At 48.0% G+C, this 13,741-nt stretch overlaps 1 protein-coding gene across 1 annotated transcript in view; it reads right to left on the minus strand.

The window, feature by feature from the left end:
- Positions 1–4,855: 4,855 nt before the first annotated feature.
- The window catches only part of cdc25d (cell division cycle 25 homolog d), a 36,344-nt gene continuing 27,458 nt past the window's right edge, over positions 4,856–13,741 (minus strand). The window contains exons 10-12 of the mRNA XM_063071364.1: positions 9,976–10,109; positions 9,131–9,242; positions 4,856–5,502 (exon numbers count right to left, since the gene is read on the minus strand). Coding sequence (XP_062927434.1) covers positions 5,362–5,502; positions 9,131–9,242; positions 9,976–10,109 — 387 coding nt within the window. The 3' untranslated portion in view covers positions 4,856–5,361. The remainder of the gene's footprint in view (positions 5,503–9,130; positions 9,243–9,975; positions 10,110–13,741) is intronic.

The following is a 13,741-nucleotide window of genomic DNA, read 5'->3' on the forward strand; positions in this document are numbered from 1 at the left end:
CAAGGCCTGGAGTTTGGGGCCCTGTCATCAGTGGGTCTCGAGTTCAAGGCCTGGAGTTTGGGGCCCTGTCATCAGTGAGTCTGGAGTTCAAGGCCTGGAGTTTGGGGCCCTGTCGTCAGTGAGTCTGGAGTTCAATGCCTGGAGTTCTGGGCCCTGTCTTCAGTGAGTCTGGAGTTTGGGGTCCCGCCATTGGCAAGTTCTGGGGTCAATAGGGAAGCCTGAAGGTCAATTGGAGGGCCAGTCCCAATGGTTGAACCCTTGGGTCTGTAAGTCTATTGAGGAAATCGGAGAGGCCTAATGAGTGAGTACAGGGCCAGAGCCATCAAATCCTCCTCATACATTAACCCTTTCATTCCTGGGTTCATTCTTGTGAACCTCCTCTGGACCCTTTGGTGGTATGTGCTTTCAGGCTTTTGTATCTTCTGCTTGACAGGAGAGGGAATAAGAGTGAATAATTGGGGTGTGGGGCAAGGTCCATGACTATGTAGGTGGCTTATCCTGGCTGTTTGTTTGATTGAGCTTTCAGCAAGTTCCAGGAGTAAACTAGGAGTGAAAAGAGGTTCAGGAACAGCGTGGAGGGAACTTCACTCTGTATCTAAGCCATGTTGTCCCTGTCCTGGGAGTGTGTGATGAGACAGTGTAGAGGGAGATTCATTCTGTATCTAACCCGTGCTGTCCCTGTCCTGGGAGTGTGTGATGGGACAGGGTAGAGGGAGCTTCACTCTGTATCTAACCTGTACGGTCCCTACCCTGGGGGTGTGTGATGGGGCAGTGTAGAGGGAGCTTCACTCTGTACCTAACCTGTACAGTCCCTACCCTGGGGGTGTGTGATGGGACACTGTAGAGGGAGCTTCACTCTGTATCTAACCTGTGGTGTCCCTGTGCTGGGGGTGTGTGATGGGGCAGTGTAGAGGGAGCTTCACTCTGTATCTAACCTGTATGGTCCCTGCCCTGGGGGTGTGTGATGGGACACTGTAGAGGGAGATTCACTCTGTACCTAACCCGTGCTGTCCCTGTCCTGGGAGTGTGTGATGGGACAGTGTAGAGTAGTGGTCACCAACCTTTGTAAGCCCAAGATCCCCTACCTTGACCTCAGTGAAAGGCAAGATCTACCCACTAAATCGTTTAGAGAAAAAACAGCTCAGATTGTACTTCCAATTTGAGGCCTTTTATTTGGGTGAATTGTATTTGAATTACCCAAAATACTTTTGTCAAACTTTCAAATTCATTCAAACAAGAAAAGACTGTAACTAGCATATCAAACAGGCCATAGCTGTCTTTCTTTAAGAATCTTACAATACTTCACACATTTAATTCTAAGTTTCATTATTTAATTTTATTTCAACACGAAAAATAAATGAATAAAAATTGACTGTTGCACTCAGTGTGATGACTGGGGCTGAATACTTTCTGCTAGTTCCCTGAAACTTGGCTCATAACTACAGACAGCCAGTCTGAGACAGTCTGTGAGGTGTAGGGTTGCCAACCGTCCCGTATTTCCCCTGCTAAGGTAGAACATTCCTTTGAAACCTTTCGTGCTGAAATGCTTTACGCCGAAGAAGCAATTACTATTAATTTATATGGAAAAAAATTTTCAGTATTCCCAGACCCAAAAAAATAACCTACCAAATCACACCAAATAACACATAAAACCTAAAATAACACTAACATATAGTAAAAGCAGGAATGATATGATAAATACACAGCCTATATAAAGTAGAAATAACGAAAATGAAGCCAAAACCGATTCGTGGAGTAAAAAAAAATTGGTACATCGCACATGCGCACACAGATGCCCGCGCAAGGCTTCATGGTCATGGTAGTCTTTCTCGGGGTAAACACAAATATCCCGGGATTTGACTGTTACTTTTTTCTGTTATTTGGGAGTGAGAAAGTTGGCAACCCTAGTGAGGTGTCTGTCAGTAAGTCAGCTCCTTTACTTAGATTTAATAATTTTCATCTGAGAAAATGCAATTTCACATAGATAAGTTGACCCGAAGTAGGCACTGACTTTTAGTGGCATAAAACCAACGTGCACATCACGCATTGCTCAGCCTCATCAGTAGTAATTGCCACCAGTTTATGAATGGGGATGCCATTTTCATGGACATATTTTTTAAACTCATTGTAAATATCCTCACCTCTCGTTCTTTCCTTTAATTGCAAAAGAGTGAGGAAGTCCTCCTTTGACGTAAAATCCTGGAAAGCCATTCTGACAAATATAACAAGCTGAGCTGTTTGCATTACATCCAGGGATTCATCGAATTGTAGTGAAAAATATTCACGTCCTTTGACAGTGACTCTACCCTCCTTGTCACTGTTGCAGGGCCAAGCGGTATATTATGTATTGCAGTTGTGATGCCACTTTTGTTTTTAAAGTCATTAAAAACAGTCTCTGCGGTAATGACCATTGCTTCCTTGAATAAATCGCCATCTGTAAAAGGCTTCTTGTGTTTAGCCAAAAGGTGACTTACATGAAATGATGCTTCAATAGCAGACTTATTTTGAGTAGCAAGTTTTGTGGAAAACGATTGCTGGGCCTTCAACCCCGATTTCAGCTCAACTTTCCAGGCACGAATTGAGCACTTTGTGGGGGGGGGGGGGGTAGATGTCTTTAAATTCCTGGTGGTTGGTGTTGTGGTGCTGCTCCAGATTCCCTCTTTTAGTCAGTGCTTGTGTTCGGTGGCACAACATACATACACACTTGTCTTTCACCAAGGTAAATAGAAATCCCTCTTCCCATACTGGATGGAATTTGTATATTTTCGCCTTCTTTCGTGAAGCCTCCGCTATGCTATCAGGATATCACGAGCGATTGCCAATTGCGTCGCCTCTGATCTGGGCCGACATTTACGTGCCAGGCAGCATCTAATTAATTAGCTTGTTTATTTCGGCTTTTTTACTTAAAGATGTGCTGTGTGCATCCCGACTACCGCTGCACCCCTGCAAGCTTCGCAGCCCGGTGGTTGGGGACACTGCCGTATATTGATGTTTGCAACAGTCTGTACTGTTACCTAATCTAATTGGTCGCTTTGATGCAGCACAGGCTACACTGAAAACACGGTGCATGGTGGGGGAACTACACACATGTGCACTGGGCAGGAAGAATGGAACTAAATCCCCACAACCCGGAAACAATCTCTCTTTACAAACAGCTTTTCAGTGAAAATATTGCTATATTACCATTATCCAAATTAGTATTACTTACTTTTATAATGCTCACATTACAACAGTATTTGTGTATTTATTTTTGATTTTTCTTCGGGATCTACTGGGAAAGTCTCAAAGATCGACTGGTTGATCACGATCGATGGGTTGGAGACCCCTAGTGTAGAGGGAGCTTCACTCTGTATCTAACAAGTGCTGTCCCTGCCCTGGGAGTGTGTGATGGGACAGTGTAGAGGGAGATTCACTCTGTATCTAACCCCTGCTGTCCCTGTCCTTGGAGTGTGTGATGGGACAGTGTAGAGGGAGCTTCACTCTGTATCTAACCCCTGCTGACCCTGTCCTGGGAGTGTGTGATGGGACAGTGTAGAGAGAGATTCACTCTGTATCTAACCCCTGCTGTCCCTGCCCTGGGAGTGTGTGATGGGACAGTGTAGAGGGAGCTTCACTCTGTATCTAACCTGTGCTGTCCCTGTCCTGGGAGTGTGTGATGGGACAGTGTAGAGGGAGCTTCACTCTGTATCTAACCTGTGCTGTCCCTGTCCTGGGAGTGTGTGATGGGACAGTGTAGAGGGAGCTTCACTCTGTATCTAACCCGTGCTGACCCTGCCCTGGGAGTGTGTGCTGGGACAGTGTAGAGGGAGCTTCACTCTGTATCTAACCCGTGCTGTCCCTGTCCTGGGAGTGTGTGATGGGACAGTGTAGAGGGAGCTTCACTCTGTATCTAACCCCTGCTGTCCCTGTCCTTGGAGTGTGTGATGGGACAGTGTAGAGGGAGCTTCACTCTGTATCTAACCCCTGCTGACCCTGTCCTGGGAGTGTGTGATGGGACAGTGTAGAGAGAGATTCACTCTGTATCTAACCCGTGCTGTCCCTGCCCTGGGAGTGTGTGATGGGACAGTGTAGAGGGAGCTTCACTCTGTATCTAACCTGTGCTGTCCCTGCCCTGGGAGTGTGTGATGGGACAGTGTAGAGGGAGCTTCACTCTGTATCTAACCTGTGCTGTCCCTGTCCTGGGAGTGTGTGATGGGACAGCGTAGAGGGAGCTTCACTCTGTATCTAACCCGTGCTGACCCTGCCCTGGGAGTGTGTGCTGGGACAGTGTAGAGGGAGCTTCACTCTGTATCTAACCCGTGCTGTCCCTGTCCTGGGAGTGTGTGATGGGACAGTGTAGAGGGAGCTTCACTCTGTATCTAACCCGTGCTGTCCCTGTCCTGGGAGTGTGTGATGGGACAGTGTAGAGGGAGATTCACTCTGTATCTAACCCCTGCTGTCCCTGCCCTGGGAGTGTGTGATGGGACAGTGTAGAGGGAGCTTCACTCTGTATCTAACCCGTGCTGACCCTGCCCTGGGAGTGTGTGATGGGACAGTGTAGAGGGAGCTTCACTCTGTATCTAACCCGTGCTGTCCCTGTCCTGGGAGTGTGTGATGGGACAGCGTAGGGGGAGCTTCACTCTGTATCTAATCCGTGCTGTCCCTGCCCTGGGAGTGTGTGATTGGACAGCGTAGAGGGAGCTTCACTCTGTATCTAACCCGTGCTGTCCCTGCCCTGGGAGTGTGTGATGGGACAGCGTAGGGGGAGCTTCACTCTGTATCTAACCCGTGCTGTCCCTGGCCTGGGAGTGTGAGATGGGACAGTGTAGAGGGAGATTCACCCTGTATCTAACCTGTGCTGTCCCTGCCCTGGGAGTGTGTGATGGGACAGCGTAGAGGGAGCTTCACTCTGTATCTAACCCGTGCTGTCCCTGCCCTGGGAGTGTGTGATGGGACAGAGTAGAGGGAGCTTCACTCTGTATCTAACCCGTGCTGTCCCTGCCCTGGGAGTGTGTGATGGGACAGTGTAGAGGGAGCTTCACTCTGTATCTAACCTGTGCTGACACTGTCCTGGGAGTGTGTGATGGGACAGTGTAGAGGGAGATTCACTCTGTATCTAACCTGTGCTGTCCCTGCCCTGGGAGTGTGTGATGGGACAGTGTAGAGGGAGGTCCACTCTGTATCTAACCACACTGTACCTGATCCAGGAATGTTCAATAGGGCACTAGATGTTCTGGCTGAAATGGAGAACATTTCTGGACTTTGAAAAGGACTGAGGGAAAGATGCTGAATAGGGTGATGGAGAGTAGCTGCCTGACAGGTTAGCACTGGTGGCGTCGGGTTCCTCGGGCACTGGTCCAGAGCAGAAACCTTCTCTTGTCTTCAGCGTCTATTTGCTGCTTTGAACAGCTCCTTCTGCCTGCAGCGGCCGGACACCAGTCGTGCCTTTCTGCGTGCGCTGAGCAGTTCCTCCCTATAATCCTTGTTGTGCATCTGAACGTACCCCCGCGGTTCACAGAGCATCTGCGTGACAGAGGAACAAGGAGAAAGGCAGCAACATCACTGTGCGAGCACGTAGGTGCCTTATCACAGCACACCAAGCTGCTGTGGGCAAAGCCTCTCCCTCTCCCTATTTCCCATGATCTCTCTCATTATTTGATGGAATTGATGGTTTCTGGCCAAGTTGATGGAGGGGCAAAGATAGGTGGAGGGGCAGGCAGTGTTGAGGATGCCAGGAGTTTGCAGAATGACTTGAACAGATTAAGAGAATGAGGAAAGAAGTGGCAGATGGAATAGGGAACTGTATGGTCATATACTTTGGTAGAAAGAATTAAGGTTAACTTGTAGGCTGAGTCAGCTGTAAAGAAAGCAAATGCAATGTTAGCATTCATTTCAAGGATCTGGAATATAAGAGCAAGGATATAATGCTGAGGCTTTATAAGGTTTTAGCTAGACTGTATTTGGAGTAATGTGGGCTGTTTTAGGCCTCTTATCTATTGTGTTGGGCACGTGGCCAAGTGGTTAAGGCGTTTGCTAGTGATTTGAAGGTCACTCGTTTGAGCCTCAGCTGTGGCAGTGTGTTTGTGTCCTTGAGCAAGGCACTTAATCACACATTGCTCTAGTGTCTGTGTGAGGAGTGGCGCCCCACACAGACTTCCAATCTGCACCTTGTAAGGCATGAAAATGCCCGACGCAGGCCTCTCATGGTCTGAGTTGACGTTCCCTCCCCCCGCCCTATCTAAGAAAGGATGTGCTGGCATTGGAGAGAGTGCAGAGGAGATTCACAAGGATGACCCTGGGATTGAAAGGGATATTATATGAAGAGCTTTTGGTGTCTCCGGGCCTGTCCTCGCTGGACTTTAGAAGAATGAATGGGTGATCTCATTGAAACCTATTGAATATTGAAAGGCCTTGATAGAGTGGCCAATGAGAGGATGTTCTCAATAGTGGGGCAGTCAGAAACCAGAGGGCTCAAGCTCAGAATACAATGATGTCCTTTTAGAACAGAGATGAGGATGAACACCTAGCCAGAGGTTGGTGAATCTGTAGATTGATTACCAAAGACAGCTATGGAGACCAAGTCGCTGGGTATACTTAAAGTGGAGTTTGATAGGTTATTGATTAGCAAAGGTGCGACAGGTTATGTGGAGGAGGCAGGAGAGTCCAGTTGAGAGAGATAATAAATCTGCCTTGATGGAACGGCACAGCAGACTCGATGGGCCAAATGGCCTAATTCTGCTCCTATGCCTTACAGTCTTATTACAAATTCTCTTTGTTTGGCTCCTTGAGCTCTCTTTCTCAGCTCTCCTTCATGGCCAGTTTGGCCTCAGTACTCCCTTTCCCTGCATGGGTTTGTGCATCTCCTTCCTGTTTGCTCTCCATCCTCTCATTCTCTCCGTAATAGTCACTTCAATCTATGTTTAATGCCTTTTATATCCGATTTTGCTCTCTCTTCCTCCTCCTGTCTCGTTCCGTTTCTGAACTTCACATGATCTCTCTCCCTTCTGTCCCCACTTTCTATATCGCCCCAGCTGTATCTCTCACTCCCTTTCAATGCGAATCTCTCTATCCTATAGCGGTGTACAGGGAGATCCAGCACAGAAACAGGCCCTTTGGCCCACAGAGTGTTTGCCGACCATCAAGCACCATTTATAGTAACCCACCATTTCCACCTCCCCCCGATTCCTATCAATCCCCTCTCAGTTTCTACCACTCACCTCCGCACTAGGGGTAGGGATAATCTGCAGAGAGTAGTGGACTCAGCCACATACATCTCGGGTACATCCCTCCCCGCAGGAGAAGCTGTCTCAGCATGCCAACGTCCATCACCATCCTGGCCATGCCATCTTCTCGCAGCTACCACTGGACAGGAGGTACAGAAGCCTGAAGTCCCACACCACTGGGTTCAAGAACAGCTACTTCCCTTCAACCGTGCAGTTCCTGAACCAACCAGCACAACCCTGACCATTACAGTTTAACAATCCTACGACCTCTTCGGTCACCTTGCACCAAAATGGACTTTGTTTCTGTTCTAATTTGTGTTACTTCTTGTATAACTGTGGATATTCACGTTTAGTTTGTGTTTTCCTTGTGCATGCTGTTTATATGATGCTATATGCCTGCAAAGTTGCTGCAAGTAAGCATTTCAGTGCACCTGTACAGTCAGTCAGTCAGTCTCTCTCCCTCCCTCCCTCCCATAGGATCATGATGGTTCCTTTCAGTTAGTTAGTGGGGTTGATCCCTCACTCCTCAGAAAGGAACAGCGTGTGCGTGAGTGGATTTTAGGTGAGTAGGGGGCTGCACAGGTGCAGACCCACCCTCTCGACATCTCCTCCCGGATCCAGCAGCATGGTGGGGCCCAAGACGGCTGGGGGAAGTTCTGTTGCAGTGAATGGCCAGACCAAGCTTCGATGCGAGGGATGCCCTTTCCGCGCTTCACGGCACGTGTTTGCTAGATGGCCGTTGACCCTACGAGAGGGTTCATCCGCCCTTTGACAAGTCTTGTTTATCGTCCTGCAGGGTGTCTAGCCACCCTCCTCAGCAGGCAAGCCTGGTGGAGAAGCCGGTTTAGTCGCCGACCACCCGACCATGCGACAGGTAGTACTGGGTTACATGGTACCAGTAGCACTCAGACCAGTGACCTGACCTTGTGCATACAATCTACCTCATTATGACCTTGCACTTTTTTGGAAGCTTTTATACCTAATTCATTTTTTGTTCTAATTGCATTCCGTCTTGTACAAAGAGTGCGTAATTTATGTTTATATAACGCTGTGTGTCTGAGATGCTGCCACAAGTAAGTTTTTGATTGCACCTGTGCACACATGTCCTCGTGCAGTCAACACGACTTTGATTCTGAATTTCCAGCAGGCAACTTGTGCACCTTTGGGACGTGTGAAGAAACAGGAGCAGCCCAAGGGGAACCCACACAGTCACAAGGAATGGAGGGAACTCCACAGCTGACATGAGGGAAGTCGGCTGCTTCGGGCTCAGGAGAGTAACTTGTTACTGTGAGGGTGAGAAGTGAGGACAACAAGGTCCAGGAACCATGGACTACCAGGTGTTAAGTTTAGTCTAAAAGAAAAGAGGTTTGGGAAGATGAACCCAAACTGGAGTAATGTAAAAAGGAAGCATTAAAGAACTAAAATAGGGAATTGGGGGATAAAAGAGGACAAGATAGAGAGCCATAGGGCACTACAGTATAGAATCAGGCCCTTTGGCCCATCCAGTTCTTGCCTAGTCCCATTGACCCACATCTGGACCATAGCCTTCTATACCCCTCCTGTCCATCTACTTATCCAAACTTCTCTTAAATGTTGAAAACAAACCCCCATCTACCACTCCCACTGGCAGCTCATTCCACACTCTCACCACCCTCTGAGTGAAGAGGTTCCCTTTAAATATTTCACCTTTCACCCTTAACCCATGACCTCTAGTTTGAGTCCTTCCCAACCTCAGTGGAAAAAACCTGCTTACATTTACCCTATCTATACCCATCATAATTTGTATACCTCTATCAAATCTTCCCTTATTTTCCTGCACTCTAGGGAATAAAATCCTAACCTATTCAACCTTTCCTTACAACTCTTTTCATCCACCTGGCCCCAAAGTTGTTGCATTGACCGTTAATTAGGTATCTGTATCGAGTTACCTCAAACTGCTGGAAGAACTGCTTGTAGCCATCCTTCAGGATGTAAAGTTCAGGAAAACAGAGCCTGGGATACTGGTTTACATTCCGATCAATCCTCCTCAGGCTCCGGCAGCTGAGGAAGTAAGATACTTGGAAAAATATTGGAGGAACAAGTGAACCAGGATATTGCAATACAAGAGATCACCGCCCTGTCACGGGGAATGGTTTGTTACGACATGACAGTGTGTGTGTGTGTGTGTGTGTGTGTGTGTGTGTGTGTGTGTGCAGATGCTCACTTGTTTGCTGTGTATGTGCATTGTATGTCTGGGTATGTCTTTTCTGTGTGCTGGGTAAGTGTATGTTTGAGTGTGTGTATTTGTGTGCACGTGTGTGTGTGATGTGTATATGCATGTGTACCGTCTGTAAGGAGCTTGTACGTTCTCTCCGTGACCATGTGGGTTTCCTCAGGTGCTCGAGTTTCTTCCCGTATTCTAAAGATGTACACATTAGGGTTAGTAAGTTGCGGGCATGTTATGTTGGTACCAGAAGTGTGGCAACACTTGCTGGCTGCCCCCAGCACATGCTTGGACGCAAATAAACACATTTCACTCTTTGTTCTGATAGTCTGATGAACATTTGACAAATGAAGTAAACTTTATCGTTATGCTTTGCGTGCTTGTGCGCATGGGTGTGGTGTGCGTGCATATGTGTGTATATGCGTGTGTGTGATCTGCGGACACTCGCGCATACCGTACGTTAGGATTAAGCAGGGTTGGGGTAAGATCGCTGGACGAAGATGCTAAAGGACTTGTGGCTCGTCAGTCGGAGAGTGGTAGCGAGGAGAGGGGAAGGTATGGGGCACTTACACGCTGGGTCCTCGCTGGGAGGAGAACTCGCAGTGAACGATGATGACAGTGCGCCTCCTCACTGGCTGGGGTGACCGCTGGTGTGGGAAGAACGTATTGATGAGCTGCTCCTCGGTGTACAAGTTCAGTGCTCCCTGCAGACAAGACCCAGAGTGAAATGGAAACCCGGAATGGAAGGAATTCTGCATTTCTCTCCTTGCTGGAGAAAGATCAACTTGCATTTCTATAGCGCCTTTGGAAGGAGTTGTTTCTAACTTCCTTGCAGTTGATGAGGTGCCCTGGAGTCCCTGAAACCCAGCTCCCAATCGAAACGCAACATGATCCCACAAGGAGTAGAGTGATAATGACCAGACTGTTAGCTTTCTGTCATGGTGTATGCTGACAGATGATTAAACTCAGGTGCGGAGGAACAACAGACTCGTGTGTTGAGACAGAAACGAGAGATTATTCATCGGAACTCCAGCTGAACTCCGGTGGCTTGACCTATTGATACTGTGGGATGAATCACTCTCGAAATACAAACAAGATTACTAATCAGGAGTTCACTTTAAATATAATCACAGAATATGGAAAACCAGTGCCAGTCACTGTTTGACATGACAAGATTAAACAGGAAGCACAAGGGCTTAATGACTCTAGTTAAGACAACAATTAGTAAATATAGTTACTCGAGGAAATGAGAAGCCCAACACTCTAAGGCCCACCGCGGGGGCCTGCAGGGCTCATGACAGCTTTTAGCACTGTTGCAGAACAGACCAGAATAAATGGGGATAATCCTCCTTCAAAAAAAGTACCAAGGCATCACATAAGTCTAACTGAAGACCAGTGGGGTCTCTGTTGAAAATCTCATGCCTATGACCTTCTATGTTATGGGATGGCACAGCAACGTAGCGGTTAGCATAACGCTCTTGGAGTGCCAGTGAGGATGCAAGGAGTTTGTATGTTCTCCCCATGATCACCTGGGTTTCCTCTGGGTGCTCCAGTTTCCTCCCACATTCCAAAGATACACGGGTAAGCAGGTTAATTGGTCTCATGGGTCTAACTGAGTGGCGTGGTCTCGTTGGCACAGAAGGGTCTACTACTGTGCTAGACCCCTAAATGAAAGTACACTCCTTCTGCAGCATTTGCAGTCATACCTCACAAGTTCCAGAGTGAGATTTGACCCCACAGCCTTTGGAGGTGATTGATTGACCCTTTGAAACCTTTGAATCAAGTGCGGGATGCTGCTGGAAATGGGGGCAGGCCTGGTCCTCCATTGCCAGAGATAACATTTATACGTGTGGTTAGGTGGGGGAGATGTTGGGCACGGCACAACCGCAGAGGCCACAGCTCACGGCCTCTGCAAATCACTTCCTGCACGGCAGTGTAACATCTTGCAGTGCCAGCAACCCGAGTTCAATCCCCACCACTCTCCGTACGTCCTCCTGTGACCGCGTGGGCTTCCTCCCACAGTCCGAGACGTATGAGTTAGGGTTCGTGAGTCGCGGGCCTGCTACGTTGGCGCCGGAAGCATGGTGACACTTGCAGGCCGCCCAGTACAATCCTCGCTGATTTGATCTGACACAAGCAAGACGTTGCACTGCATGTTTCAATGTACGGGTGACAAATAAAGTTAAAGGTGAACAAACAGGCTAGAAGTAAGTGCCCTTCGAGAGTCAGGGGCTGATTACAGGAGTCCGGATATTCTGTTACAGTTGTACGAGACATTGCTGGGGCTGCACCCGGAGTATTGTGTGCACCTTTGGTCATCCCATTACAGGAAAATCTTCATTAAGTTGAGAGGAGTGCAGAGAAGATTTAGGAGAACGTTGCTGGGACCGAGCGTCTGGGATATAGAGAGAGGTTGGGCACGCTAAGACATCATTCCTTGGAACGTAGGAGACTGAGAAGCGACCTTATGGAGTGTGTTATAGAGATCAGGAGGGGCACGGACAGGGTAAAGGCACAGTCTTCTCCCAGGGAAAGGAAACCAAAACACTATAAGCATGGATTCAAGGTGAGGGGGGAAAGGGACCTGAGGGGCAACTTCATCATGCACAGGGTGGTCAGTGAATGGATCGAGCTGCCAGTGGAAGTGGATGAGGCAGGTACATTAACAATGCTTAAAAGACACGTGGACAGGTACATGGATAGGAAAGCTTTACAGGGACATGGGTCAAATCCCGGCAAAATCAGACGGGCATTTTGTTTCCATGCTGTGTGACTCCGTGACTCAAGTGAGTTGCCTGCTATGCAAATTAGCTGTCGTATTTCCTCCATCGGTGACCACACCTTGTTGCTGCAAGATGGTTTGGCCAGGTTGGGCATCATGTAATTGGCCACATAAACACCGATGTTTAATTCCTTTAAGTACAGGCCAGAAAGATAAAAGCAAAACAAAAAAAAACTAAGGACATTTTGTGTTTGGTGTACACAGGTGGCCGTCCCATCATGGAAAAGGAGTCTAAAGCTGTAACACATCTCACCGCATCAGGCAGAGAGTTGTGGCAACCCTCCCCTCCCCACACCCACCTCTGATAGCGTCTATGTACATAGAGTGCAGGCCCAAGAGCATGGTGTGTATCGTTAAGGATCCCCATCACCAGGGTCACCCTCCTCTCACTGCTCCCATCGGGCAGGAGGTACAGAAACCTGAAGTCCCACACCACCAGGTTCAGGATCAGCTACTTCCCTACATCCAACAGGTTCTTCAATCGACCTGCACAACTCTAACCGTACCTCAGCTATGGAATACCACGGACCATCGCTTGCACTGCCATGGACTTGTGTTTGATTCTGTCTTTTTTTTTCTGGTTATTGTTCAAAGGAGAAAACTAAAGAAAACTAAAGTTCCTGAGAAAACTAAAGAACTTTGGCCTGTCCCCTAAAACCCTCACTAATTTTTATAGATGCACTGTAGAAAGCATTCTTCTAGGGTGCATCACAACCTGGTATGGAAGTTGTCCTGTCCAAGACCGGAAGAAGCTGCAGAAGATTGTGAACACAGCCCAGCACATCACACAAACCAATCTTCCGTCCTTGGACTCACTTCACACCGCACGCTGTCAGAGAAGTGCTGCCAGGATAATCAAGGACCCGACCCACCCAGCCAACACACTTTTCGTCCCTCTTCCCTCCGGGAGAAGGCTCAGGAGCTTGAAGACTCATATGGCCAGATTTGGGAACAGCTTCTTTCCAACTGTGATAAGACTGCTGAACGGATCTTGACCCGGATCTGGGCCGTACCCTCCAAATATCCGGACCTGCCTCTTGGTTTTTTTGCACTACCTTACTTTCCCTTTTCTATTTTCTATTTATGATTATAATTTAAATTTTTAATATTTACTATCGATTTGTACTCCAGGGAGCAGGAAGCGCAGAATCAAATATCGCTGTGATGATCGTACGTTCTGGTATCAATTGTTTAGCGACAATAAAGTAAAGTAAAGGACCTAGAAAAAAAAGTTTAATTAACCCAGACAGGACATCTACTAATGCAGCTTGAACTACTGTTTTACGTGGCATGGTAGCACAGTGGTTGGCGTAACTCTATTGCAGCGCCAGGTTCAATTCCTGTTCCTGTCTGTGACATGTCTGCACGTTCTCCCCTGGGTTTCCTTTGGCCGATCTGGTTTCCTCCCGCATTCCAAAGACATGCAGGTTAGTGTTAGTGAGTTGTGTGGTTGCTATGTTAGCGCCAGAAGCATGGTGACACCTCTAGACTGACCCCAACAGAATCGTTGGACGGTGTTGCCCATTGACGTGAGCGACACGTTTCCCTACAGTG

Source organism: Mobula hypostoma, chromosome 19 (assembly GCF_963921235.1).
Source record: "Mobula hypostoma chromosome 19, sMobHyp1.1, whole genome shotgun sequence".
NCBI classification, from domain to species: domain Eukaryota; kingdom Metazoa; phylum Chordata; class Chondrichthyes; order Myliobatiformes; family Myliobatidae; genus Mobula; species Mobula hypostoma.